The sequence below is a fragment of the Lepus europaeus genome, chromosome 4, assembly GCF_033115175.1.
Source record: "Lepus europaeus isolate LE1 chromosome 4, mLepTim1.pri, whole genome shotgun sequence".
In the NCBI taxonomy this organism is placed as follows: Eukaryota; Metazoa; Chordata; class Mammalia; order Lagomorpha; family Leporidae; genus Lepus; species Lepus europaeus.
The window spans coordinates 26,194,974-26,222,792 of NC_084830.1; the positions used below are offsets into that span (position 1 = coordinate 26,194,974).

A 27,819-nucleotide genomic window follows, 5' to 3' on the forward strand; every position below is an offset into this window, starting at 1 on the left:
TTTATCTAGTAGAAAAATCATTCCTGGCCAGCACTGTGGCTCACTTGACTAATCCTCCACCTGCGGTGCAGGTACCCCGGGTTCTAGTTCCGGTTGGGGCGCCGGGTTCTAGTCCCGGTTGCTCCTCTTCCAGTCCAGCTCTCTGCTGTGGCCCAGGAGGGCAGTGGAGGATGGCCCAAGTTCTTGGGTCCCTGCACCCGCATGGGAGACTGGGAGGAAGTACCTGGCTCCTGGCTTTGGATCGGCGCAGCTCTGGCCGTGGCAGCCATCAGGGGAATGAACCAACAGAAGGAAGACCTTTATCTCTCCCTCTCACTGTCTATATCTGTCTCTCTCTCTCATTGTCTAACTTTGCCTGGCTTAAAAAAAAAAAAAAAAAAGAGAGAGAGAGAACAATAATTTCTATATCCAAGGAACAATTTGGAGTTATAGTGATTTGACTGAGAAGAGGTCTTAGATCTGTTTGGAGTTGGGAAAACTAAACCTCAAAGGAAAATCAATAGCTAGACAGCAAGATCCTATTGGGGGAGGGAATCTCAGAGTTGGCATGGGAACTCAGATGTCTAGATTCCAAGTCTTTTCTTCTCTTGTATTATTGCATGTTAGTAGACTATGACCGTTGCTTATGGTAAAGCTAAATTGTTTAGTTAAGTACTCATTACAAAAATCATTCTGTAAAATATTATTTGTACTGTCCGGTGCTTAGTAATCTCCCCACATCTCTCTTCCCTTCTGCTTTAAAATAATAGCAAATTTAGTAGGACTTTCATTTTTAAGATAAATATGATTAAAATTCATTAGCCAAATCAATGGTTTTACTTTCATTTAAAAGAATTGTGGGATCTTAAAGCAGAGAGAGATCATAGTAATGATTGTATCATGCTTCCCAAGTTTGTATCATTGATGTGAATCTATTAAATTAGCTGAAGGGACTGGGAGTGAGGAGTGTGGTGTGGTATGCACTTACACTGAAGATACAAGATTTAAAAAAATCATTGATACAAGATTATCTTGTTAACTTTGTATAGCTATAGGCTATCCCGCTGGTTATAAAATGGCTTTCTTTTTTTAATTTATTTTTTAAAGAGTTATTTATTTATTTGAAAATCAGAGTTACACAGAGACAGAGAGAGAGGGAGGGAGGGAGGGAGGGAGGGAGGAAGGGAGGGAAGGAGAGGTCTTCCATTGGTCACAACTGTCCCAGCTGTGCCAATCTGATGCCAGGAGCCAGGAGCTTCTTCTAAGTCTCCCATGCAGGTGCAGGGGCCCAAGGACCTGGGCCATCTTCTGCTGCTTTCCCAGGCCATAGCAGACAGCTGAATCAGAAGTGGAGCAACTGGGACTAGAAAAAGTGCCCATATGGGATGCAGACGCTTCAGGCCAGGGCGTTAACCCGCTGTGCCACAGCACCACCCCCTAAAATGGCTTTCTGAAGTTTTTTTTTTTTTTTTTTTTAAGATTTATTTATTTATTTGTAAGGCAGAGAAGCAGAACCAGAGAGAGAGATCTTCCATCCCCAGTTTGCTTCAATGGCTGCAGCTGGGCTTAACCGAAACCAGGAATCAGGAGCTTCTTCCCCGTCTCCCACATGGGTGTTGGGGCCCAAGGACTTGGGCCATCCTCTACTGCTATCCCAGGCCAGAACAGAGAACTGAATCAGAAGTGGAGCAGTCGGGACTTGAACCGGTGTCCATATTGGATGCTGGCATTGCAGACAGCAGCTTTAACCACTATATCACAGCTCCGGCCGCGGTGGTGGTGTTTTTAATAGTGTTTTAGAATATAATACAGATTCATTTTTACATTTTATTCATAAATTTACAAAAACACTGGTTAGGTATATAAAAGCAAAAGCAGTGAAGACGTACTAGTGAGACTCATCTCTGTGTTAACACTTTACCCCTTTTTATAAATGACTGAGTCCACTTGCTAACAGAGCAAATTGGTGTGCATCTTGGGAGCAGTACAACTTCTGACTCTGCTGCAACCTTGCCCAGGGCTTAAGAAGGCCCCTCGAAATAGTGATAAAGAACTCTGGAGCTTTCCTTTTCTTTAACTTTTCTCAATAGCAAAAGAGAAATTCGAAAGTATATTTCTTGAGTAGTTGATACATTGGCTGCCATCTTTTAGCTTGAGAAATACAAACTTCCATGGAATAAGCAGCTTTATAATTTCTTTGCTGAGTAACAAGTGCTGATAAGTGGGTAAGATAAGAGTGTATCTACTTGAAGAAGGTTCTTTTATATTTTGTGTTGTTTCTTTCGTAAAGCTATAGTACTGTAATCAAAGAAATGAGAGACACTGCTTTTGCTAAAACCTGTGAAAATAATTAGGTTTGGAGTACAACAGCTATGTTTACTCAACATGGTAATGCATTTATTATAATGAAAAGAGCCTGATTATTACATTGACTAAAATTTTCTCCTGTATTATATATCTGTTGTACATTATTGAGCTTTCTTATTTTTTAATGTTATTTTCATTTTGCACCTTGAAGTAATACTGCTTTAAGTTAATACCATATATTGTACTTGTTAATTTGAGATAAGTAAACGTCTAAACTTTTTCGTTTTATCCATAGCTGATTAAGATGTGACCCTATTCTAATGAAAAAATAGTGTCTATTACTTAACACAAAGGATAATTTGTACTAGAAAAAAGGATGTCTTTTTAAAATGTAGTATATGCAGCAGGGGGCACCAGATGAAGGCAAAAATGAATGCTTGTATTTTAAATCAGCTGCAGCCTGTATCCAGTTCATAATAAGTAATGTCATAGCTGATTGTTTTCCCCTTAGTTTTCTTGATTTTTTTCAGTTCTAAGAACTGTATTGAATAGATTGATAACTAGTCTTACTTACATTCCAACTGAAATTTCTTACAATCAACCAGTTTAATAACTGCATAGGTTTTCTCCTACATATTTAGGGTTTTAAAGTTTTAAAAAGGAAAGTGGAAACCTCATTTAATAAATAATTTTCTTGTTTAGAACAAGACATTAGTACTGTGCTTTTAATATTTTTCTACAAAATGTTTTTTCATTAAAGAAAAAAGGAAAGGCTCAGTAATTTGAAAGCTTGGGAATGACTTTTCAATCTGGAAAGCTTTTCCTTATAGCTAATAAATAGTTATATAAAAATTTGTTTCCAAAAAGGCTTGTTTTAATGTTGGTGGCATCATTAAAGGTTTTTTTTCCCCTTTACTTCCCCTTCTTCCCGTCATCCAGTCCAGTATCAGATGGAAATGATGCGGAGCCTTCGCCATGTGAACATTGATCACCTCCACGTGGGCTGGTACCAGTCCACATACTATGGCTCCTTCGTCACCCGGGCTCTCCTGGATTCTCAGTTCAGTTACCAGCATGCCATTGAAGAATCTGTTGTTCTCATTTACGGTTAGTAGGAGATGCCTTTATTATTTTCTTCTCTTAATACTTCACTATTACTACTACTATTTTTGCTTTCTGCTCTTTTTTGGCCTCTGAGAGCAGCCTGGCAGGCCTTCTCAAGTAAATACCAAGCCTGTGTCTGCAGCAGCCTCAGCAGCAGCTCAGTCTAGACAGGGTTTCCTTCTTTCTGTTTATTTTTCTTGCTATCAGAGCCCTGATGTGTACATTTTGGAATGCTGGAGTAGCTGCTTCATTTTTATTCCTCCATCTCCCCTCCCTCATTGAAGGGGCTGGTGGAACTAGACCAGATGTCTAACAAACCCCGATTGCTGGAGTGTCTGGCTCCGTACGTGACTGACCAATCATAACACAGTGTGCCAAGTTTTTTTTTTTTTTTTTTTTTTTAATACCTCTGACAGCAGTGTACAAAACCTGGACTGTTTCTTAGCACAAAGATTTTTTTCTTTTCGGCCTTTTTAATGGTGTTTCCTCAAGCTCTCCAGACCAGATGTTCTGTGCTGTATCAGAACTGTAGGCAATTTAACAGCTTTATAGCCTTCCCCCTCCCCAAACACTCACAGTTTGCCATATCTGGCAGACTTGCATATAGTTTCCAGCTGAGAAGTAAATGTAACGTCCTGAGTATCTGTCAGAAAAAATACTAATGAATACGATCAATCTTATGAGCTGCCCCAAAATTGTTTCAGTATGTTAACAATTGGATTACAGTAAAGAACAAGTTGTTAAAGTGTACTTATATTGGCTGGAAACATTGCATCATCAGACCTTGATGAATTTTCCACTTGTTTCAATCTATTTTGGTTTTCATTTTATCACCTATTGCTAAAAGTTTCACTGTGTTAAATTTCAGACAACATGAATGTTAACACAGGTTTTAGGCGAATATTGGCATGCCAGAGCCGTTATCATGCTCCAAGTGCTAAGCTCCCTTACCCGTGGAGTGTTTAAGCAGTTAGTTTTGACAAAATTCGTTTCTCTAAAACTTAAAAAACACACTTATGTGATAGCATTCCGACTTAGTGGTTATGTTTTTAGAATCTGCTTTAATTAAGAAATGTGAACAGTGATTATTAGGGTGGATAAAGTTTGTTTGCATTTTAAATTAGTTGACTGAAGAACACAGTACATGAAGCAGATTTTCAGGTTTAATACTCATCTGTATTTTCTTCCTAATTATACAAGATGTATAGAGCTTAATAATTAAGTTTTCAGTAAGCTGACTGGTTCTAGCTGAGGAGTGAATTTGAAAATATCAAGTCTATTTTGAATCTTTTGTTTTTATTTTAATGGGAGGAAGTTATTCTACCTATTACAAGGATATAAAGATTTTCTAGATTTTTGCTTATTGTTTGCTATAATGGTTTCAGTCTGCTTTAAGTTGTGTTCTGATTATTCATTTTGATCTTCATTTTGCAAGGTTAGTATAAGTAACACCGAGCCTAGAATCAGTGTCATGTGAGCACGAGTAGTAGCAAAATTCTTAGAATTTCTTTCTCTTTTTCGTTATTGAAGATCCCATAAAAACTGCCCAAGGGTCCCTGTCACTAAAGGCATACAGACTGACTCCCAAGCTGATGGAAGTTTGTAAAGAGAAGGATTTTTCCCCTGAAGCGTAAGTGTTTGGGGACTAGGAGGTTTATGGTGAAGAATTGGGTATTTCTTTTAAGACTTTAGTTTGCCACATTTATTGAATCCTCTGTTGTGGAGTGGTAATGCTTTTGCCATGTGTACTGTACAAGTTTCCTGCATGCCAAATATCACTTGATTTCTCCCTTTCCATGTTTAAATTGGAATGTCTCATCTGTTGTTCTCACCAAGAGTGAATTCAGTTAGAGTAGGAATTAATTAGCTACCGGATTTGAAGAAACGAATGATTGAATAAAGGGAGATGGAAGGATTGGGCAGCAGTTGTCAGATTGTAAGCTCTGTGTCTTCTTTTCTGGGCTCCTGTTTCGTGGGGTTGGAGGGAGATTTAAACATTTGAAGGATTCATTAGGGAATGTAGCTCATTGGAAATTTTGTCAGTGACACATATGCAGAGGATTAACTGATGGGGCTGTTTTGGCGATGCTGTTTAATGGCATTTGAATATTTACTTTTCTAAAAAATTTAAATATTTAGAATATGCTAATTTTTATTTCTTTATTAAAACAAAGTATGTGGCTTTGTGTGTCCTACTTATAAGACTTTCATTTCCAATTTCTCATTTGGCCCCTAAAAAGAATTAAGGTGCTTAGAATTAAAAAAGAAAAGGTAACTTATGACTGACCAATGGCTACATGTGATAGTTAGAACTCAGTGTGAGAACTTTCGTTCTTCTGGGTTTTGAACTCTTGTAGGTGGAGTCTCCTGTGAGTAATCTGCTAGTTGTTAATTGTTTTTAAGTCAGGAGGCTTTTAAAATGAACTTGAAAGAAATATTGTATTACTTTTTTCTAGCTATTTACTTTAAATACTTAAGACATAGATTGTGTAGCATAACTTACTATGACAAGTACATTTTAGTGATATTTTAGAGGTATATGATTACAAAGAATGAATAGATTCTTTTGCCAAGATTCTTATTTTCTGGACGTAAGCTTAAATTCAGGTTATTTTCAGAGATACTCAAATCACTTACTTTTGGGCTCCTATGTCTTTTTTTTTTTTTAAGAGTGCTAGTGAAACAAAGATCTTGAAGAGGGCCTGTAATTAGGCAGAACGTATGAAATAGTCAATTTAGCACTTACTTCTGACCACCCGACTAAAGTATTTTTAACATGCTTCACAGATTGAAAAAGGCAAATATCACCTTTGAGCACATGTTTGAAGAAGTGCCGATTGTAATTAAAAATTCACATCTGATCAATGTCCTAATGTGGGAGCTTGAGAAGAAATCGGCTGTAGCAGACAAACATGAACTGCTCAGTCTTGCCAGCAGGTAAGTGGCCCTGCCTAATGAAAAATCCCTCCCCCTTTAAAATCACTTTCTGCAGAAGATTCTTCTAGTTAAGAGCTTATCTGTGAAAAAAGAAAAAAATATCACTTAAGAAAGACCATTTTTAGGTTACTAAGATGTGTGTAAAATCGGGTAATGTTTGTCCTGCCCTGTTAGGATCCCAGGGAAAATGCCAAACTGGTAAAAGTGAAACAATTGTTTAAATACTAACTGCTCCTGTTGTAAGAACCATTGCTGCCTTCTTCCAGTATCATTTGTGCTTTGATACAGGAGAGGGCTTTTTTCTTTGATTCAGCTTTTACTTGTTGTACGCTATCCCTGGAGGCTTATGGTATTATGTCTGGATATTTAATAATGCTCAGGAGAACAGAAATTCTGCTTTCTCTTACCACTTACATTTGTCCTTGTTCACATGTAGCCTGAAACTAGTAAACTTGGGATTTTCAAATAAAATTAGATTTTTTTGAATCTGACACTGGCTTTTGCTATCTTACAAAATGGTGACATGGTTTGCTTCCGTCTAACTGCCTTACCTATCTCATTGACAATGTGACATTTAACGCATCAATAACAATACTGTGAGATATTCCAAAACAGATTGTTTCCTTTTTATGAAATTAGTGCTGCTTCACCTGCCCACCCCCCTGCCAGTCTTCCTCTTAGCAGAAATGTTAAGAGCTCTCTTAAGTACCCTTTCAGCTCCACAGAGTATATGTGGTGGCATAGCAAAGGACCTATAAGATAACATGGAATGAGTGAGTGAGTAAATCAATGTATGTTTGGTAGCTGAAGAAATAAGATGTATTTTCTTAAGCAACTAGGTTGGAGCGGAAACTCAATTGTCTTGTCAGATTTGTAGTTGTCCTAGAGAGAAGCTTGTGAAAAAGAACCTGCACGCTTAGTAGTACCTCTGTGATATGACATGCACGGACTAAGAGCCAGTGTTCTCCATGCTGTGGCATGGGTAGCTGTAGTGAAAAACTACCTTCTGTTGCATAAATCCACCACAGAGGCCACTAGAAGTCTTTACTGGGCAGGGAAGTGGAAACTGAATGGTGAACGAAGTAACTAATGACAAGGCCAGGTTGCAAGGCTAATTTGGCACCAAAGAGTGTACTGTTTGACTACAAACATATATTCATAGTAGTCTTCTAATTTGTCTATTTTAGAAGGTCATGTTTTTCTGTATTGCTTTTGCAAACACTCGACTTACCTGTATTTAAAGCATTGAGCTAAGAACCTTTTTTCAACCAGCTGGGTTGCAATTTGATGTATTAAGTTTTCAGCAATATAATAATTCTCAATTTACTACATGAAAGCTCTGGCTTACATAATTCACGTCTTCACCTTTTCTCAGACCTCCTTTGTTTAGGGCACAAAACAAGTAACAGTCCCAGGTAGAGCTTTCACATTAGTTACCTGTCTATAATGTCCTTTGCCCAAACCAGCATTTGCAGTAGCCAAAAAAATGTTGTTTGCCATAGCAAACAGTTTTATCTTCCATATGTTTTTGTGGAAGAGGAAGAGAACCTTTTGCTTTCCATGTAAAATTATGGAAAGGGCAAATTGGTGATCTTGTTGGGAAACAAAAATAAAGCAGCCTGAAACTGCTTATTCCAGTGCACAATTACATTAAGCCACATTGATAATGATGTACAAGACTGAAACATATTTGCTGTTCATCTGAGTTTTCAATTTCTAACACTACTAGTAGCATATTGATGGCAGTTAGGCCAGTTGCCACGAAAACTTTTCAAAGAAACCACAGCAGGAATCATCCTTTTACAGCTCCTTAAGTATTCCTGCTGATCTTTTCCTTCACGGTCCATTTGTGGGTACCAATTCCCTGAATCACCTGATAAATTTGTTCTATGCTATGAGTAAAACATACCATATTCCCTTTCATTTAAAAATCCCAATTTTAAATTTTAATTTATTATATGGAAATTCTAGTAATGGTTATTTCACAACATCCTTTATTAATTTTATGTGTAGTATGGGTCTCGAGCTTTTCACACATGAAAAACAGTTCTGTTTCTATTGCTTCTTTTTAAAAAAGTAAACTGAGGGTGGGCATCACCCACTAAGGATAATAAGCATATGTGGATATTGTGGCCAGAGCAGACTTAACACTCCATGTCTTGGGTCACATCTGTTTAACTTACCTCAATTCTTTGTTTCCTTGGCAATAAAAAAAAAAAGACTATATAATAGAAACTTCCAACAGTTAACTCCCTGTTCCAATATTCTGGTTGAACTGGTACTGAAAAGATTCCCACAAAATTGTTCTTGATATTAAATCTGATTTTCTATGGATACTCTATGAAATAGTTATGTATTGTTAATTTCTGGTGCCCTTCAAGGCCTGTATTATGCAAATTTTTAGTGTTTCTGATTGGTTATAATTCTGAAGAACATTGTTGTGATATAAATGCAACAAAACCATTAAAGTTCACATATTTGTGTGTTTAGTAGTGTTCTTTCACATGTAATTATATGTGTTTATAGCATATAATATTAATACCTTACATTAAAGAAATTTTTAGTGGAAAGGTCTGTCTTAATACTACCTCAGCCACAGGATTGCTGGTGATCTTTCCCTTTCTTTGATTTTCTTTTGGGCTAAATGACATAAAGTGAGTTATTTGACAGCTAACTATATGGCTGATGGCATTTCTCACACTTCGTACAGCTCTTTTGACTTCAGTTCTCTGATGGGTAGAATTGAATGGTCAGTCCATGCTCTGTGGGCCAGTCCTGCCCTCTCCTCCTGCCTTCTTTTGGGACCCTATTTGGTTGATCTGTCCTGGCCTTCGTCACTGACTTTCAGGTTCTCTCTAGTTCTTTTTTTTTTTTGTAATTTCTATTGACATGTTAAGCTCTTCAGACATGATGAAAGAGTAATACAGTGATCACCCATCCATAAATCTTTTACTTGAATTCATCAATTGTATATCTTGCCACATCTGTACTTCCTCATTTTATCTATTTATGTGAATGTTTAACTTTTTTCTGAACCATTTGAAAGTACATTTTAGGCATGACTTTCAGCTCCAAAATATTTCAGTACACATTTCCTAAAATTAAGGACATCTAAACTTAAAAGTCTACCTCATCTTAAAACTCAGTTAACCCAAAAAGCAGCTTTTGGCCCTATACTGTTCTGCTGTATTTTAACCTTTGTTTTAAAGGTAAGCTTCTGCCAAGGAATTTCTACACATAACTCTTTGTATTTCCTCATTTGCCAGTTGTCCCAAACAATGGGCAGTATTTTGTACACAGTTGTGTATTCAAGCTCTCACCAGGGTCACAGCACTTACTTCCTTGTCACTTTGTTACAGTTACAGATTTCTCAGCACTTAATCCTCTTGATAACCCCCTCTTCCATCTTCCAGAAATTCTCTTTGACATCATTAAACTGTATGTTTATGCTCTATGGATTGCCTCTCAGTCTGGAAGAGAACAAACTAATGTTGCCTATCCTTAAATCCTAGTGTTCTTCAGGGCCTGTCTCCCACCAAGTATATTTTTGGGGTGATTTTTGTCTATCTTCTGTTTTGTGTGTGTGTGGTGTTTTTTTTGTTTGTTTGTTTGTTTTTGCTACCTCAGGCCAGGGCCTCAGTATTTTTTTACTTCCATTTTTGCAGTCTCCTCACTTCTACTTTTCCTCGTTTTTTCCTCTAAAAGAACCTTTTATTTAATGAATACAAATTTCATAAGTACAACTTTAGAAAAGTAGTGATTCTACCCACAATAGCTGCCCTCCCACCCCTACTCCCACCCTACCTCCTCCTCGCTCTCACATTCCCAGCCCCATTCTCCATTAAGATTCATTTTCAATTAACTTTATACACAGAAGACCAACTCTATACTAAGTAAAGATTTCAGCAGTTTGCACACATACACACACAACCGAGAACAAGTTTTACAGTTATTTTTCATAATACAACTCATTGAAGACAGAGGTCATGTATGGGAACTCAGTGCACAGTGACTCCTGTTGTTAATTTAACGATTCACACTCTTCTATATGACATCAGTGACCAGCCAAGGCTTTTTGACATGAGCTGCCAAGGTTGTGGAAGCCTTTTGAATCCACAATCTGTGTCGGTAATTAGACAAGGCCATAAGCAAAGTGGATGTTCTCTTCTCCCTTCAGTGAAAAGTACATCCTTCTTTGATGGCCACTTCTTTCCACTGGGGTTTCTCTCTCAGAAATCATTCATGTAGGGCATCTTTTTGCTGCTGGGGACTGTTTCCCACACTGGAACATTCTGTCCTTAATTCTATCTATTATTATCAGACATTTGGTCTTATTTATATGATCCCTTTAACACTTAATCCTATCTATATGATCACTTTAACACTTAGTATGGTCACTCTAATACTTAAGATGGCATTTTTACCACCCAGTTTAATGGGATTTGGGGTTCCATGGCAAGTTTTTAATAAGTAGTACACTTAGAAGTAAGTCCATGGGACTGTATGCAGAACTATACAGCTTTACAGTTACAAACTTCCTCCTCCCTCTCTTATTCTCACTCTTACTTTTTATTGAGATCTATCCTCAATTGACTCTATACGAATATGATTAGCTCTATGTTAAGTAAAGTTTTCATCAAATAGTGAAGAAGAGAAAAAAAAAAACTATACCTTGACAGTCAAGATAAGGGCTGTTCAAGTCATTGCTTCTTAAAGTATCAGTTTCCCTTCTACAGATTTCCTTTTAGGTGCTCTATTAGTTATCACAGGTCAGGGCGAAACATATGGTATTTTTCCCTTTGGGACTGGCTTATTTCACTAAATATGATGTTTCCCAGATTCATCCATTTTTTTGCAAATGACTGGATTTCTTTTTTTTTTTTTTTAACCTGCTGTGTAGTATTCCATAGAATATATATCCAATCATGTCTTTTCGTAGTTGATGGGCATTTAGGTTGATTCTATGTCTAAGCTATTGTGAATTGAGCTTCAACAAACATGAGGGTGTAGGTAACTCTGTTATTTGCTGATTTCATTTCCCTTGGGTAAATTTCCAGGAGTAGGATGGCTAGATCCTATGGTAGGGTCTATATTCAGATTTCTGAGGTGTTTTCAGACTGTTCCATAGTGGTTTTACCAGTTTACATTCCCACCAACAGTGGGTTAGGGTACCTTTTCCCACACATCCTCACCAGGATTTGTTGTTTTTTGATTTCTTTATGAAAGCCATTCTGACTGAGGTGAAGTGAAACCTCATTGTGGTTTTGATTTGCATTTCCCTGATGGCTAGAGATCCTGAACATTTTTTCATTTGTCTGTTGGCCATTTGGATTTCCTCTTGAAAAATGTCTGTTTAAGTCCTTTACCCTTTTATTCACGGGGGTGTTTGTTTTGTTGTTGTGGAGTCTCTTGATCTCTTTATATATTCAGGTTATTAATCCTTCATCAGTTGCATTTTTTGCAAATAATTTCTCCCATTCTCTCAGTTGCATCTGTACTTTCTTGTGTATTTCTTTTGCAGTATAGAAGCTTCTCAGTTTGATGTAATCCCATTTGTGTTTTTTGGCTTTGATTACCTGTGCCTCTGAGGTTTTTTCTAAGAACTACTTTGCCAAACTCTTCTATGAGTTCCAATAGTCTCTTAGTGGAGTCTTTTGGAACCCTATATATAGAATCATGTCATCTGCAAATGGGGATAGTTTGATTTCCTCTTTCCCAGTTTGTATCCTTTTTATTTCTTTTCCTTGCCTAATGGCTGTGGCTAAAACTTCCATGACCATATTGAGTAGCAGTGGTGAGACTGGGTATCCTGGTCTGATTCTGGATCTCTGTGGGAATGCTTCCAATTTTTCCCCATTCAATAGGATACTGGCCATGGGTTTGTCATAAATTGTCTTGATTGTGTTGAAGAGTGTTCCCTCTATACCCAATTTGCTTAGAGTTTTCATCATGAAAGAGTGTTGTACTTTATCAAATGCTTTCTCTGGATCTATTGAGATAATTATATGGTTTTTGGTTCTTTAGTTTTTTAATGTGATTTATCACTTTGATTTGTGAATATTGACCCATCCCTGCATGCCAGGGATAAATCCCACTTGTCCAAGTGAATGATCTTTCTGATGTACTGTTGGATTTAATTGGCTTGAACTTTGTTGAGGATTTTTGCATCTGTGTCCATCAGGGAAACTGGTCCTTAGTTCTCTTTCTCCGTTGCATCTTTCTAAGGTTTAGGAATTAAGGTGATGCTGGCTTCATAGAAAGAATTTGGGGAGGTTCCCTCCTTTTCAATTTTTTTTGAATAACTTTAGAAGCTTTGGAGTTAGTTCTTCTGTAAATGTCTGGTAGAATTTAGCAGTGAAGCCATCCATTCCTGGCCTTTATTGGGCAAGTTTGTATTACTGCTTCAATTTCTGTCTTGGTAATGGGTCTTTAGGTTTTCTATGTCTTCATGGCTCAATTTAGGTAGTTTGTATATGTTCAGGGATTTATCCATTTCTTATAGGTTTCCCAGTTTGTTGGCATACAGCTCTTTGTAGTAATTTCTGATGATTCTTTTTATTTCTGGTGTCTGTTGTTACATTTCCTTTTTGATCTCTAATTTTATTGATTTGGGTCGTCTCTCTGCTGTTTTTGATTAATTGGGCCAAGGGTGCTTCAATTTTGTTTATTTTTTCAAAAAACCAGCTCTTTGTTTTGCTGACCTTTTGTTTTTTTGTTTTTGTTTTTGTTTTTTTGTTTTGTTTTGTTTTGTTTTGTTTTGTTTTTTGGGGGGGTGGTTGCAATTTTTTTGATTTCTTCTCTAATTTTAGTTACTTCTTTTCTTCTACTAGTTTTGGGTTTGGTTTCCCGTTGTTTTCCTAGATTGTTTAGGTGCATTGATAGCACATTTATTTGGTACCTTTCCAATTTCTTGGTGTAGGCACCAATTGCTCTAATCTTTCCTCTTAACACTGCTTTTGCTGTGTCCCATAAGTTTAAAGATTTTTTTTTTTTAAAGATTTAGCTTGTTACAGGACTCTGTTGCAGGGTGATCGCAGAGAGAGAGAAAACATGCCACACACACACACACACACACCCTTTGTTTTTTTCTCCTCTAGCTTGGCAGGTATCCTATCTCCCATAGGGCTCCAAGCCAGATTCCCTCCAAGCTCTTCCTGCAGCTCTTTCACCTGTGGCTTGGGCTGCTGCAGTTTGGTCTCACCTCACTCTACAGTGCTGGTGTGGAGGTTCTCAGCTGCTGGGGTCCTGAGTTGTGGGTTTCCTTGCTCTCCATATAGGTCTACTGTGTACCTCTAATTTTTCTGGAGTTTCCTGTGCCGTTTTCTCCCCTAACTTTTCCCTGAGATTTCACTCTTTCCACTTCTTTTAAACCATCTTCTAGACTAAAGCATCAAGTTCCTTTCTTACTACACCGTCTTAATCCAATCTTTGTTTTTCTTTCTGAATTGTAGTGCTAAATGCAAATTGGACGCTCTTAATGCTCTTTTGTTTAAAATCGTTGGTAGTTTTCCCATTGTTCTTAGAGTAAAATCCCAAGTTAGAGTCCTGGCTTCCAAAGTCTGTGTACTGTGGTCAGTATCTGCCTCTACAGTTTATTAACTCTCCTTTTCCCAGCTTTCCCAGTGTAGCTCCTGGAATACTTAGTTATTGACAGTTCTTTAAATGTATCACATTTTTCAGGCCATGGTCTGTGTGCATGAACATACTATTTGTGCCCAATATCTTCAATGTTATTCTCTTCCCATTACCCCCATCTTGACTCGCCTCAAAAATCTCAAGATTTAGTCATTAGGTAATGAGGAAAGGTTTCACTTGATTTTATTAAACAGTCCTGTATTCTTCTTTGGTACAAGTATTGTAGCACATACTGCCATTGTGTTGTGTTTTTGTTTGCATTCCTTCTTCTCACATAGTATTAGTGCAACAATAACTTCAATAATTCATTTTTCAGTATATATTACAGTGACCTGGAGTTACTTGGGGAAACAATGACTTTCTAATCAGTGGATCTGGACATTTGATTAGTTAACTTATCTGTCATCCTGAAAAAAGAAATGCTTTAACCATTAAAAGTGGTTCATAAAACTGTAATGAAATAACATCAACATGAAATAACATTAGAGAAGTACTGGACTTATTACACAGGTGAAGTCATTAAGCAAAATTACTGGGCCAAAGTTAATCGAGGTAGTGGCATACTGGGATTAAGGGGTAAATTTCTTAGCCACATCAGTTCCATGCTGTTTCCACCGTTTGAGAAAGAGGTGAACATTTCTAATTTTCTTCAGGTTACAGGTGGAATCCATATTTTAATTGGACTAATTTTTATTCATGCCTATTATCCCAAAACCATTTATTCCTCATGGATTTCCTTTTCTGTAAATGTGATAACTACCCAGTTGGCTGCTCAAGCCAGAAATTGTGCTTTGGCTTTGGATTCCTCTCTCCTAGCCCCTGAAGATCACCTGTTTTGCCTTCACAAATCAGTTCTTTCTCCTTCTCGCTCTGTTTGCCACCACAAACCTAGTTGAGTCCATTATCCATTCTGTTTGGAGTGCTACGGTAGAATTTTCAAGGAACTGCAGTTATTTAACTAGAGATAAAATTCCCTAAATATCACCAGTTTAAAGGGTACAAGGCAATGGTTTTAGCATATTCACAGTGTTGTGCAACTATTAGTGTTTCCAGAATGTTTTCATCACTTTGTCCCTATTAAGCAGTCACTCCGTTTCCCTATCCCCTGGCAGCCAGTAGTTGCTATCTGTCTCTATAGATTTGTCTACTTTGGACATTTCATATCAGTGGAATCCTACATTAAGTCTCCTGGTTTCTGCTCTGTGATCTGTGCATAGCAGCAGTGTGATCATTTTAGAATTAAAGCCAAAACATGCATAACTCCAGAGCACCATTCACTTCAGAATTGGGAGTTCTCAGTTGCTAAAACTACAATGCTTGGAGGTTGCGTGGTGCTAAAGGGCTTCCCATGCACATTTGCCTGGCTGCTGTAACTTGATCACTGTGCTCTTGCCATGCTGGACCTCTTCTGTTAGCAAATCTACCTAATTCTTGCACTTCTGAGGCCTTCACCACTTGTACTTTCTTCTACCCAGAATACCTTGGAATGGTTGATTCTTAGTCTCTCACCTTCAGCCTGTTCTCTCAAAGAGATTTTGTGACCCTGCTTTAAAGAAAGTATCTGCTCTTCTCCTCTAATCCTGATTAATTGAAGGCTCAGTGAAGATGGAGAGCAGATCTCTGTCTCATTCACTATTTTTTTTTTTTTTCCTTGACAGGCAGAATTAGACAGTGAGAGAAAGAGACAGAAAGGTCTTCCTTCCATTGGTTCATCCCCCAAATGGCTGCTACAGCCGGTGCGCTGTGCCGATCCAAAGCCAGGAGCCAGGTGCTTCCTCCTGGTCTCTCATGTGGGTGCAGGGCCCAAGGACCTGGGCCATCCTCCACTGCCCTCCCGTACCACAGCAGAGAGCTGGACTGGAAGAGGAACAACCAGAACAGAATCTGGTGCCCCAACTGGGACTAGAACCCAGGGTGCCTGCGCCACAGGCAGAGGATTAGCCAAGTGAGCCACCGCACTGGTCCTCATTCACTATTGTCTCTCTTTTTCTTAATCCCAAGGCTGGCACATAATAGGAGTTTAGTAAGTATGTCTGAAATTAATGAGTGGGCAACTACTGTTGTCAGATAGCTATTTTTAGAGGTTAGTTGTGTGATAGCTTCCCAGGCTTTACCATAGTAGGATAGTTGCGCATGGAATTCAGTGATTGTGGTGGTTGTTGTAACACTCACTAGCATCACTTTATAAGAAGATTTCAATAGCTAAGACATGGAAATTTCTGTAGAGAATTTTTGAAATATTTTACTACAAATTCTAGAAAAGGCAAGAGGAAAGGAACCTCTTGTGGCTTTGCAGAATAAATGTTATTGTTGCCTGTTTAGGACCTGCTGAGCAGAATAGCCGTGTGTGAGAAGACTGTTTGTATCGCTCTTGCCTAGGGTTTCTGATGTAAATGCTCTGGGATACATTGCAGGGAGCAGGTGTTAAGGACAAGGATTCAGGGGTACTGAACTTCATTTATGTTTCTCCCTAGGTATGTGTATCAGTTTCTACCCTGATACACCTGTGCTCTCACAATGATAAGCTAAGCTATTTCAGATGCCCCCAAGATTATAGTTGTCAATTCAATATGGAAAGTTTAATCACAAGCTGAATCAGAGATCCTTTACTCCACCCTGGCCTGCATGCATTTGGGTGCTCTCATTCTTCTAACCAAAGGCAGATCAAATTAACATTTCAGAATTCTTCACAGTTGTAGCAAGCCATAACTTAAAACTAGGAAATGTCATTGTATTTCCTTTATATTTCAGCAATCACTTGGGGAAAAATCTACAGTTGCTGATGGACAGAGTGGATGAAATGAGCCAAGATATAGTTAAATATAACACATACATGAGGAATACAAGTAAACAGCAGCAGCAGAAACATCAGGTTGGTATTATGGGAAAATTCAAATATTTATAAATAGGGTGCTTCAGAAGTCATCTTCAGAATGATCTAAATTACCTTTGGTAAAACATTAACTGTCTCCTAGTAACTCTGTATCATATTTCAAAAACATTATTCTTTACATAATGTGTTCCTAATAGATTATTTGCACCTAGTATTTAAAAATGCCTGTTCTTACAGAGAATCAGTATATTAAGCTCAGGGTGTAATGCCAAGGTTATGCAAATAAGAGATATATTTATTGAGAAAATCAGATGCAAAGAGATTTGAGAGTGTTGCAGCTCATTTCTTTACTAACTGTAATTGGTTTGGTAGTGGCTCATTGCAGCATAGTTAGCAATCTTCAGTTCATTTAAAAAAAACTGAGCAATTGTGATTAAGAGCAAGTAAGTTTGATAGGAAATAGTAGACCAACTGCTGTGAAACAGATAGTATAATACAGACCTCAGAATTACCTGAATATTCTAACATAGCACATAAATACTGCCATGGCCATTTAACCTTTTTCTTATTAGTGTTGTATGAAGGCCATGTGGTTTTCACAGTTCCTGGAATACTGCTTTGTAGCTATGTGGCTCAAAATGTTCTCAGTATTTGATTCATAGATAAATTAGTCCAAAATGCTTATCTGTGAAAGTGTGTTTATATGTGCAACTACTCTGTGTTCAGTAAAGTGTACTGCAAACCAAATATAGAATTCTAATCATAATTAAATGGTTGTGGGAGTATTGGATTAAATTGTTTTAATACCAGAGTTCATATATAATGAAAATTTAAAAGCTTTGATTTTACTACATTTGAATTGGGAAAAAAAGTAAATCTATATAGTATTTTTTTTTTTAAGATTTATTTATTTGAGAGGTAGAGTTATAGACAGACAGAAAGGTCTAACATCTGCTGGTTCACTCCCCAAATGACTGCACTGGCTGGAGCTGGGCTAATCCAGAGCCAGGATCCAGGAGTTTCTTCTGGATCTCCCACTTGGGTACAGCGGCCCAAGCACTTGAGCCATCCTCCACTGCTTCCCCAGGCCATTAGCAGGGAGCTAGATTGGAAAAGGAACAGTTGACACCAACCAGCACCCATATGAGATGCCAGAGCCATAGGCAGAGGCTCAGCCCACTATGCCATAGCGCTGGCCACTATAAAATATCTTTTAAACTGGCAAGATGATAAGCTGGGGAGGTAAGGAAACAACCCCAGATTGACTTAATTATTCTTTTGGTTCTTCCATAGGTAGGGATCAAGCTGAGTGTCTTATCATCTTTGAGGCAGTTGGATCTGGACAACAGTCTCATAGATACTATTCAGAATTCTGATGTCTTAAAATTTTGTATTTGATGTTTATTCACACTTAGCATCATTCATACCCCTTATTGGAGTTATCTCACTTCCACTCACATGCCTTGTAATGAGTACAGGAATCTTCACAAAGTAAACTATCCCCTTCTTTATGAAAAACTGTCATGTCCCTTAATTTCCATAGGAATTCAAGGACTCTACAGCTCTGGCTTCTCATTGCCTGACCTTTTAAATCTGTTTATGAGATATTTCTGCCATTGCTGGGAAAAATCCACAACTATTAGCACTTACTTTTAGTTGACATAGTAAGTTTTATGGTCAATCTAAACCTTTAAGTATCTCCTCACCTCTTCAGAGAATCATAGGAATTCAGAGTTTGGAAGTATTGAGTCATTATCTGAAGCATTGTTCATCGTTGGCTGTAGAGTGAAGGCAGAGGCGATTGTGTGTTAAGAACAGTAATAATTGAGGCTGGCACTGTGGTGTAATGGATAAAGCTGCTGCTGCCTACAGTGCAGGCGTCCCATATAGGCGCCAGTTCAAGTCCTGGCTGCTCCACTTCTGATCCAGCTCTCTGCTGTGGCCTAGGAAAGCAGTAGAACATGACCCAAGTCTTTGGGACCCTCCATGCACCTGCATGAGAGAATTGGAAGAAACTACTGGCTCCTGGCTTAGGATTGGTCCAGCTCTGGCCATTGCGGCCATCTGGGGAGTGAACCAGTGATGGAAGACCTCTCTCTCCCTCTCTCCTTCTCTCTCTCTCTTTGCCTCAGACTTTCTGTAACTCTTTCAAATAAATAAATAAATATTTTAAAAAGTAGTAATAGTTATGAGCACAGCAGTGATGACCATTGATGATGTTATTCTAAGTCAGTAGGGATGCTGTTTGAGGAATCGCTCAGTGTAGTGGCTCTTTTCTTCCTACAGTCAAGATGAGGCATTTATCCCATTGTTCAATAATAAAGTTACTCCCTTTGACTCACTAATCAAGAGTTCTTTGCCTCTCAGACCCCTGTTAATTACATAACCAGTTTTGTTTTTTAGATCATTAGTTATATAAACTCTTAGATCTCAAAATGAAACCAGAGGTTATAACAAAGCATATTTAGGTTCTTTAAAGCAAGTTAGCAAATGTTGCCATTTATAAAACATATTGGAATTTAGAGCAGTAGGGTTTGGCTGTTTATTTGAAGGAGCTTTTTCTTGTTCCTCCCCCTTTGAAATTTAGTATCAGCAGCGTCGGCAGCAGGAGAATATGCAGCGCCAGAGTCGAGGAGAACCCCCACTCCCAGAGGAAGACCTGTCCAAGCTCTTCAAACCACCCCAGCCACCTGCCAGGATGGACTCCCTGCTCATTGCAGGTATTTTGTTGGCCTGTGCAAAACATAGTTGCTTTTCTTTTTTCTTTAGGAAGCAGCAGACAGGGAGAAATTCACTAACAGAATATGCCAAGCATAGAAGTTAGTATATTTAAGATGGTTAAAAGATGAATTTGAATGTAGCACTTAGAATTTCTGAAACCTAGGAATTCAGAAATATTTGTTACTCGTGCTTCACTCAAGGTGTATGTACATTTTTGAGATGGCTTTATAAGCTCTTTAAAAGGGAAAGCTTTTATTTGAGTCATTTTTTGTGAGAACCAAGAAAAAAACACTTAGAAGCTCATAATGCAAAAAGGTCATTTAGCCGAAGCCCCCTTTACTTTTTGTCTTCTCGCCTAGTACTGTACAGCAGATACTTGAATTGACTTTTCTGACTTGAAGATAACTCCTTTGTTTTGAGTTCCATGGTGACATCATAAATATAATTCTGAATGAACTTTTCTCTAGGTATATATAACCTTTAACAACCCTCTTAAGTGGTGGAGGTCTTGTGTCCTGTATAAGACTTGATTTGGGTGTATAACCTTCATATGATTGTTTAGGGGTAATGTGATTTTCCACAAATATTGTCAAACACTATTTGATTCAGTCAGCTAGTTATCTGTGGGGAAGCTCTGTTAGAATAAAAATCTTACTCAGAGAAAAGCTGACCTTTCATAATTTTTCAGTTTTATTGAAATATTTTTAGTATCTATGTATGAAATCCTTAAACTTTCCTAGTACCTATGTAAGTTAAATTTGGGAAACTAAGACAAAATTCTCTCCTTAAGATCCAGCTTATACCTTCAAGAGATATGTAGCTGGTGCATCAGATTAGATCATTAATTTTAAGATGTAGAAGGAAGTGATGGAGCCCTTCTTTCAAGTAAATTCTCTATCCTTGCTGCCTTGGCTGAAAACTCTTACACATTTTAAAAACACATGCTGAAAACTACTAATTTGCTCCCATCTGGGGCAGGTGGGTCCAGCTGGTCTGCAGTTCTGTGCTTCAGTTTTGTCAGTAACTCCTTTCTGCCTGCTGAGGAGGGCCAGTGCTCTTTTCTTAGTTGTCTTAGTTGCTCTTTTCTCATTGTCTTAGTACAGTGTTGATCTCATCTGCATAAGCAATGCACTTTCATTGACAGCTAATATTTTCCTACGACTGCTAACCTTTTAAAATGTTGTAGTTTTTCTTCATTCTTAATATAACCAAGAGTGGAAGATAGGTCATTTAAGGAAAAAAAAAAAGAAAACCTAATGTCTTTTTTATTCCTAATGGAAAAATTCAGTTGATTCTTATAATAAACTCTTGATTCAAAAACAAAACAAAATAGTACTGATTCTTTATTATGCTGATCTTCTTTGAGCAGTGTTCCAGGTGATTTTACCATTTGTGGGACATTACGACTTACTCTTCTTTCTCAAACGCACAGGCCAAATTAATACTTACTGCCAGAACATCAAGGAGTTTACTGCCCAGAACTTGGGCAAACTCTTCATGGCCCAGGCTCTTCAAGAATACAACAACTAAGACAAGGAAGTTTCCAGAAAAGGAGTTAACATGGACTCTTCAGCAGCTCTTAGAAGAAGTATATTTGCATTTTCAGAAGCACAAAGAATTCCTTTAATGTTATTGCTGTCTTTGGCGATAATGTCTTTGTAACCCATAATAAAATAAAACAAAATCTTGACTTCTTGTTCATTTGATTTTAGATGTCTTTTTAATATAACTGATTGTTGTTTTGCTTATACTTACTTGTTTGCAAAAGATAAAACAGTTTACCAGAAGCTTCAAGAGGCTTGGGCCTAAGACTTCACCACCTTTGCTATGTTTCAGGCGCCACATTTCTTTTCTTTTCTTTTTTTTTTTTTAAACTTTTATTTAATGAATATAAATTTCCAGTGTACAGCTTATGGATTACAATGGCTCCCCCCACCCCATAACTTCCCTCCCACCCGCAACTCGCCCCTCTCCCGCTCCCTCTCCCCTTCCATTCACATCAAGATTCATTTTCAATTCTCTTTATATACAGAAGATCAATTTAGTTTATATTAAGTAAGGATTTCAACAGTTTGCACACACATAGAAACACAGAGTGAAAAATACTGTTGGAGTACTAGTTATAGCATTAAATCACAATGTACAGCACATTAAGGACAGAGATCCCACATGAGGAGCAAGTGCACAGTGACTCCTGTTGTTGACCCAACAAACTGACACTCTGGTTTATGGTGCCAGTAACCACCCTAGGCTGTCGTCATGAGTTGCCAAGGCTATGGAAGCCTTCCAAGTTCGCCAACCCTGATCATATTTAGACAAGGTCATAAAAGACAGAGTGAGGATAGTAACCAATGATCCTAAGAGTGGCATTAACCAGGTCTGAACAATCATACAGCATTAAGTGGGGAAGAGGACCATCAGTACACACAAGTTGGGAGTAGAGCCATTGGTGGTAGAGTAGAGGTTATGATTACAAAGGAATGAGGCCCAAGTGCGCTAGACAGGGTCTAGAACAAAGGACAGAGTCATTATTAGAGGAGCTAAGAAAGGTGCTGTCTAAGCTACAATGAAGTTTTCTGATTGAGAGGCAAATAGAACCTGATAGAAGGGGCTTGATAATAATCTGTTGGGCTTTAGGCCTTGTAAGTTAAGAGGCCCAGACCTATCTATCTCTTCACATGGGGCATATCCTAAGGGAGGTGTGAACCTCCTGGGGTAAGGCACCCTGTTGACTTTCATTACTTAGCTGGCCCGGGAGGAGAGCTGGTCAGGCGCCACATTTCAGTCATTCAATCCAGTGCTGCTTATTGGGACTCCTGCCCTGGAGACCTTGGCACCTACTTTCAAATTTTTTTTAACATTTATTTTATTTATTTGAAAGGCAGAGTTACGGGGCGGGGAGAAGGGGTTCCATCTGCTGGTTCACTTCCCAAATGGCCACAACAATGGAGTGGGCCAGGCTGGAGCCAGGAGCTTCTTCTGGGTCTCCACATGGCTGCAGGGGCCCCGTTAGCCCCTTGGCACTTAAGCTATCCTCCACTGGTTTCCAGGCACTCATCAGGGAGCTTGATCAGAAGTGGAGCAGCTGGGACTCTAACTGGCACCCATACGGGATGCTGTCACTGCAGACCAGGGCCTTAACCCCCTGTGCCACAGTCCCCACCCCAATTCTTATGCTTTGTTGCTCCTAATTGAGCACCACTGGAAGCCCAGGTTTTATCTACTTACCCTGAAATCACTGGGGTGGCCAACTAGTCTCTATACTCAAAAGTCACTGAACATAGGAATTAAAAAAAAAGTTAGCAAAGTATCATATTTCATATAAAAATAATTCATATTTTATATTTATTTAGAATGTCGTCGATCTTTATATGAGTAATCTGTTAACAGTGTTGTGAGTCAGGCAATAAGGAATTTGAAAAAGAATAGTATGTTGGGGGCTATCACTGTGGCATAGCGGGTGAAGCTGCCACCTGCAGTGCCAGCATCCCATATGTGCACCAGTTCGAGTCCTGGCTGCTCCACCTCAATCCAGCTCTCTACTATGGCTTGGGAAAGTAATAGAAGATGGCCGAGGTCCTTTCCCCCTGCCCCCATGTGGGAAACCTGGAGGAAGCTCCTGGCTCCTGGCTTTGGATTGGCGCAGCTCTGGCTGTTTCAGCTTCTCTCTCTCTCTCTCTCTCTCTCTCTCTCTCTCTCTTTCTCTCTCTGCCTGTGCCTCTCTCTCTCTCTCTCTGTAATTCTGCCTTTCATATCTTTTAAAAAGAAAAAACTAGTACATTGGAGGGGGCTGGCACTGTGGCTTAGCAGGTAAAGCCATCGCTTGCAACACTGACATCCATATGGGTGCTAGTTTGAGTCCCGGCTGCTGCATGTCTGATCCAGCTCCCTGCATGTGGCCTGGGAGCGCAGTGGAAGATGGCTCAAGTGCTTGGGCCCCTGCACGCACATAGGAGACCCAGAAAAAGCTCCTGGATCCTGGCTTCAGATTGGCCCAGCTGCAGCCATTGAGGCCACTTGGGGAGTGAAACAACGGATGGAAGACTATTATGTCTCTCTCTCTCCCACTCTGCAACTCTGCCTCTTGAATAAATAAATAAAATCTTTAAAAAAAAAAAAAAAAACCCTCAGGGCCTTGAACTTTCTAGAATCTAAGTACTTGGTTGTCTGTGTCATTATTTTCCTTGAGTAAATTTCTAAATGTGGACTTACATGTCAAAGGATATGTAAAATTTTAAGGCTTTTTGCCTGTGTTGCTAAATTACCTTCAGGAAAGGTTCTGCCACTTTGCATCTCTACTCGCAATAATTCCTGATCTTAGTGTGTGACTATGTTAGGATGCACTGAGAAGTAAAACCCCAGTACTCATCCTTCTGGACTTTCTACTCTGTTGGTTTGTTTATTGCAGAGTTAAAGCATTTTTAAAGTATCAAAGAGCAAAATGAAAGGAAGGAAAACTCAGTTCAAATGTAACCTTAATTACTGTTTTCACAAAATTCAGTTTATTTTTTTAAAGTTGCAGTTCTTAAATTTGTTACAATTTATGTGCTCCTTTAATGCAGTAATGCGTGAGTATACACTTAATGGAAGATTTCAGTTGTGTTTGATTTAGGATTTATTGTAGTAGGGAAAAACTGTTTAGGAAAACATGTCAATGGAAATTAAATTGCCACAGTCTGTAGTGTTAGGGAAGAGCTTCTGTTCAGCATTGGATTTGAGTGCTATATTCTGACATTTTTCAGGAACAAATACATGTGGCTCATCTTCTATAAATATTTGCAGTTTCTTCAAGTTGAAATGAGAAAAGCTCATAAATGTAGTACCATGGCTAATAAATCATTCCTTGCTCAAGAACAAAAAGACAGTAGAAGCTAGCATGTTAATCTAATGGATAAATTGAATCTTAAGAACCAAGAAAGTAAAACATACTTAACATTAGCTTTATAATTGTTGATAATTTTTATAAAGTGCCAGAAAACAGAGCATCACTCTTTATCTTAAATGAAATTACTTGAGGTACATCATTAGCCTGCCTGAAATACCTTATTATTTTTTAAAATTTACTTTTAAATTATATATTGGCAAATTGTAGCTGTACATATTTATAGGACACAAAGTGATGTTAGGATTTTTGATTACAATGTAAATTGACCATACCAAGCCAGCTAAGCCATCTGTCATGTCAGATATTTGACTTCTGTGATAGTATTCAAGAACTGAGCAGCATTGAAATGAACAGTATTCAACTATTAGGCTATATTCACCATTCTGCAACAGATCTTTAGAAAAGAGAGAGAGAGAAAGAGAAATCTCATTCCTGCTATCCAGCAGATTTTGTGCGTTTTGATTATCATCTCTCCTTTTCCCTGCCCCCCAGCCCCTGTAACTACCATTCTGCTTTGTGTCTGAGTTCAATTGGTGTTTGTCTGTCTTCAGTTAAGCTAGTGTTTCCGTTTCCAATTCCATCAGTGTTGTCGCAAATGACATTTTCTTCCTTTTTTTAAAGACTTAGTAGTATTCCATTGTGTGTGTTTATATCACATTTTCTTTATCTGTTCATCTGTTGATAGGCCCTTCTATTGACTTGAATACTATGAATAGTGCTGCAATGAATATGAGAATGTAGACATCACTTAACTTACCTGATTTAAAATATTTTGGGTGAATATTCAGAAGTGAGGTTACTTGGATCCCTTATTATTTTGATGTCAATGTAATCTAATATACTTTTTTCTATTTTTGGAATCTTGGAAATTTAGATGCAGATATTTGATGTTATGTAATTATAGTGGAGTGTGGTGTGATTTCTCACTGACAGCTTCTCCATATATAGTTTAATGTCTTCCAAAATGTTACTACATCGTTCGTACTATGGTTTGTAACATCCTTTAGAAAACTTGTCAGCTTTATTTTCAGGTCATACTAGTATTGAACTCTTGGTGTGTAGATATCATAAGGTTATGATTTTTAGAGTAAACATTTCTCAAATTAATTCACCATTTGTCATATTTTTCCCCTTTCTGTTCTTACTGGGCATTTTAATGATAATTCTCTACTTTTTTCGTCTTTCTCCCCCTCCCACTCCACCATTTGACAAGTATTTATCTCCTATATGTCAAGCACTCTTGGTGTTACAAAGACAAACAAAACACAGGTTCTATCCTTGAGCTAATCAATCTGTTGGCAAATGCTTTAGGAGCCAAAGATGAAAACCAAGCCAATGCAAGATAAAGTCATAAGTGCTTTGGAGAGGGCTTTGGACCATCTCAACAAAAGATCCCTTCCTCACTTGGATAGGATAGAAGAGGTGATGGTGGTTAGTAAATATGCAGTGAAGGGAAGGACACAGTTCTGCATCTATTATAACTGACAAAGGAGAGGGAAAAGCAGTGCATGATTTCTGGATCCCATAGCATATGAGGTATAAGAACTAGAACCTGGTTACTAAGGAGTCTGAACTTTTTGGATGAATTGGAATGGGTTGATCAGTCTCCAGATTACTTGAAAATAGACAATGGGGAAGTGAGGAGCCAGAGATGCTGGGAAATTCTATTTTGGTGGAGCAAACTGCTGAGACCCATAATACTTAATGTCTTGAGACAAATTTTTCCATACCTGGACACTTTTGTGATGCATCTTAAGTGTTTGTCACCACCATACTGATAGAACCCAGGATGGCTATGTGGGAGCCTTAATAGTACTTATAGGAAATACAGTTCATGGATGCACGAATGGTTTTCAAGAGTTATGACCCCCAACTTGGAGAATTTGAGCCATTCCATAGGATTTGGTCAATTCCAAGCATTTCTGCGACTACCTGTGTCTAGAGTCACAATTTGATTCTGTAGGATTAGATGTTGAACTTAATTGTATTTTCTTGTCATTAAGAGTGGTTATACATGGCAAAGGAAGACCTTTCTCTCTGTCTCTCTCTCACTATCCACTCTGCCTGTCAAAAAAAAAAAAAAAAGTTATTATGCAGCCTATTTCAATCATTTCACTGAATCAACGCAGTCTGCCAAATACTGAATACAGCCTCAGAGTCTTACTAACTTAAGTATTCCCTGGAACCATCCTGAGTTGATGGAGATCATGGATGGAGTATTGAATTCATACTTATTATATAAGTGTTGCAAATACATATCTTGTTCCTTTCCATATGCTTCTTGCTCTCCAAAAAAGCATAAGAAATCTTAATTCTCTGATGGTATCCTGTGAAGAAAAGATGGTTTCTCTTTTAATCGAAAGATCAGTGTTTTTGCACTGAACAAAAATGAAAGACTACAACTTTTTCATCAGATGTTTAATGCAATGGCCCATTTCCCAGCTCCCTTATTTTAAAATTGATTGCAGTAGGAAAATATTCCTATTGGTTCTGGCATTTATGTCAACCTCAAGACATAAACTCAGGTGTTGCTTTTATTTCCTTTAGTAATATTTCTTTTCATTGACCCTCCTCTAGGGTACAACCGTTTCTGGCGTCTTCCATCTTCCTTTGTGGACATGGAGGCAAAGGATTTGTTTAACTTTCAGCAGTGTTTACTGCTTCTGACGGTAAATGATCCTTGCCTTCTCTTGGACTGTAGTCTCTCTTGCCAGTGTCTTCCTGTGTGTGTATTGGAGACAGTTCTTATTTTGTCAGAGCCCCTGTGTAATCTTTCCCCACCTTTGTTTATCTTGTCATTTGACTTTCCCTTGCTAATTTCTATCTGCCTGTGATACTTTAGTTTTGATTCGTGCCCTTTTCCATTTTGAAGTTTTTATAATTGCATTTAATTTTTAAAATAGTCACAAAGATTTTAATTTGTTCTCTAATAATCATGCATCTCTGGATGTCATAATTCTCCAGTCAGGCAGGCAAGTGTCTCAATAACACCATCTCCTGTTTTTCTCTTTGATGGATAACAGCTCCCGTTATTGCTAAAGAAGGGTCTTCACGTATAGCACAGGGAAACTAAACCTCTAATGAGATACAGAGAGGAATTGCACCTGATGATTTCCACTTCTTGCCCACTGTACTATAACAGAAATGCACTCTTCGAGGCAATGGGCCAAAGAAATACAAAATGCATGTGCTGCCTACTTGAAACCTCTCATCTGGTCTTAACGAACAGGAGGTATTTTTTAGCTTGCAGTTTCTGTTATTCCGTACCTGCTGAAAGGGAGCCCTGTTGAACTAGAAGGCAAAAGAGCCAGGTACTTGGAGAAGAAAACAAATAGACACATTACACTCTATTTGATACAGCTTTTAAGAGCAGTCTCCTCCATTAATATATAATTTTACAGTTTACAAAATGCAAGCT

General features: G+C 38.2%; 1 protein-coding gene across 1 annotated transcript in view; it reads left to right on the forward strand.

The window, feature by feature from the left end:
• Positions 1 to 21,222, forward strand: part of EIF3H (eukaryotic translation initiation factor 3 subunit H) — a 122,061-nt gene extending 100,839 nt beyond the window's left edge. The window contains exons 3-8 of the mRNA XM_062188080.1: positions 3,226 to 3,393; positions 4,921 to 5,020; positions 6,178 to 6,327; positions 16,714 to 16,834; positions 19,383 to 19,515; positions 20,949 to 21,222. Coding sequence (XP_062044064.1) covers positions 3,226 to 3,393; positions 4,921 to 5,020; positions 6,178 to 6,327; positions 16,714 to 16,834; positions 19,383 to 19,515; positions 20,949 to 21,046 — 770 coding nt within the window. The 3' untranslated portion in view covers positions 21,047 to 21,222. The remainder of the gene's footprint in view (positions 1 to 3,225; positions 3,394 to 4,920; positions 5,021 to 6,177; positions 6,328 to 16,713; positions 16,835 to 19,382; positions 19,516 to 20,948) is intronic.
• The last annotated feature ends 6,597 nt before the right edge of the window (positions 21,223 to 27,819 follow it).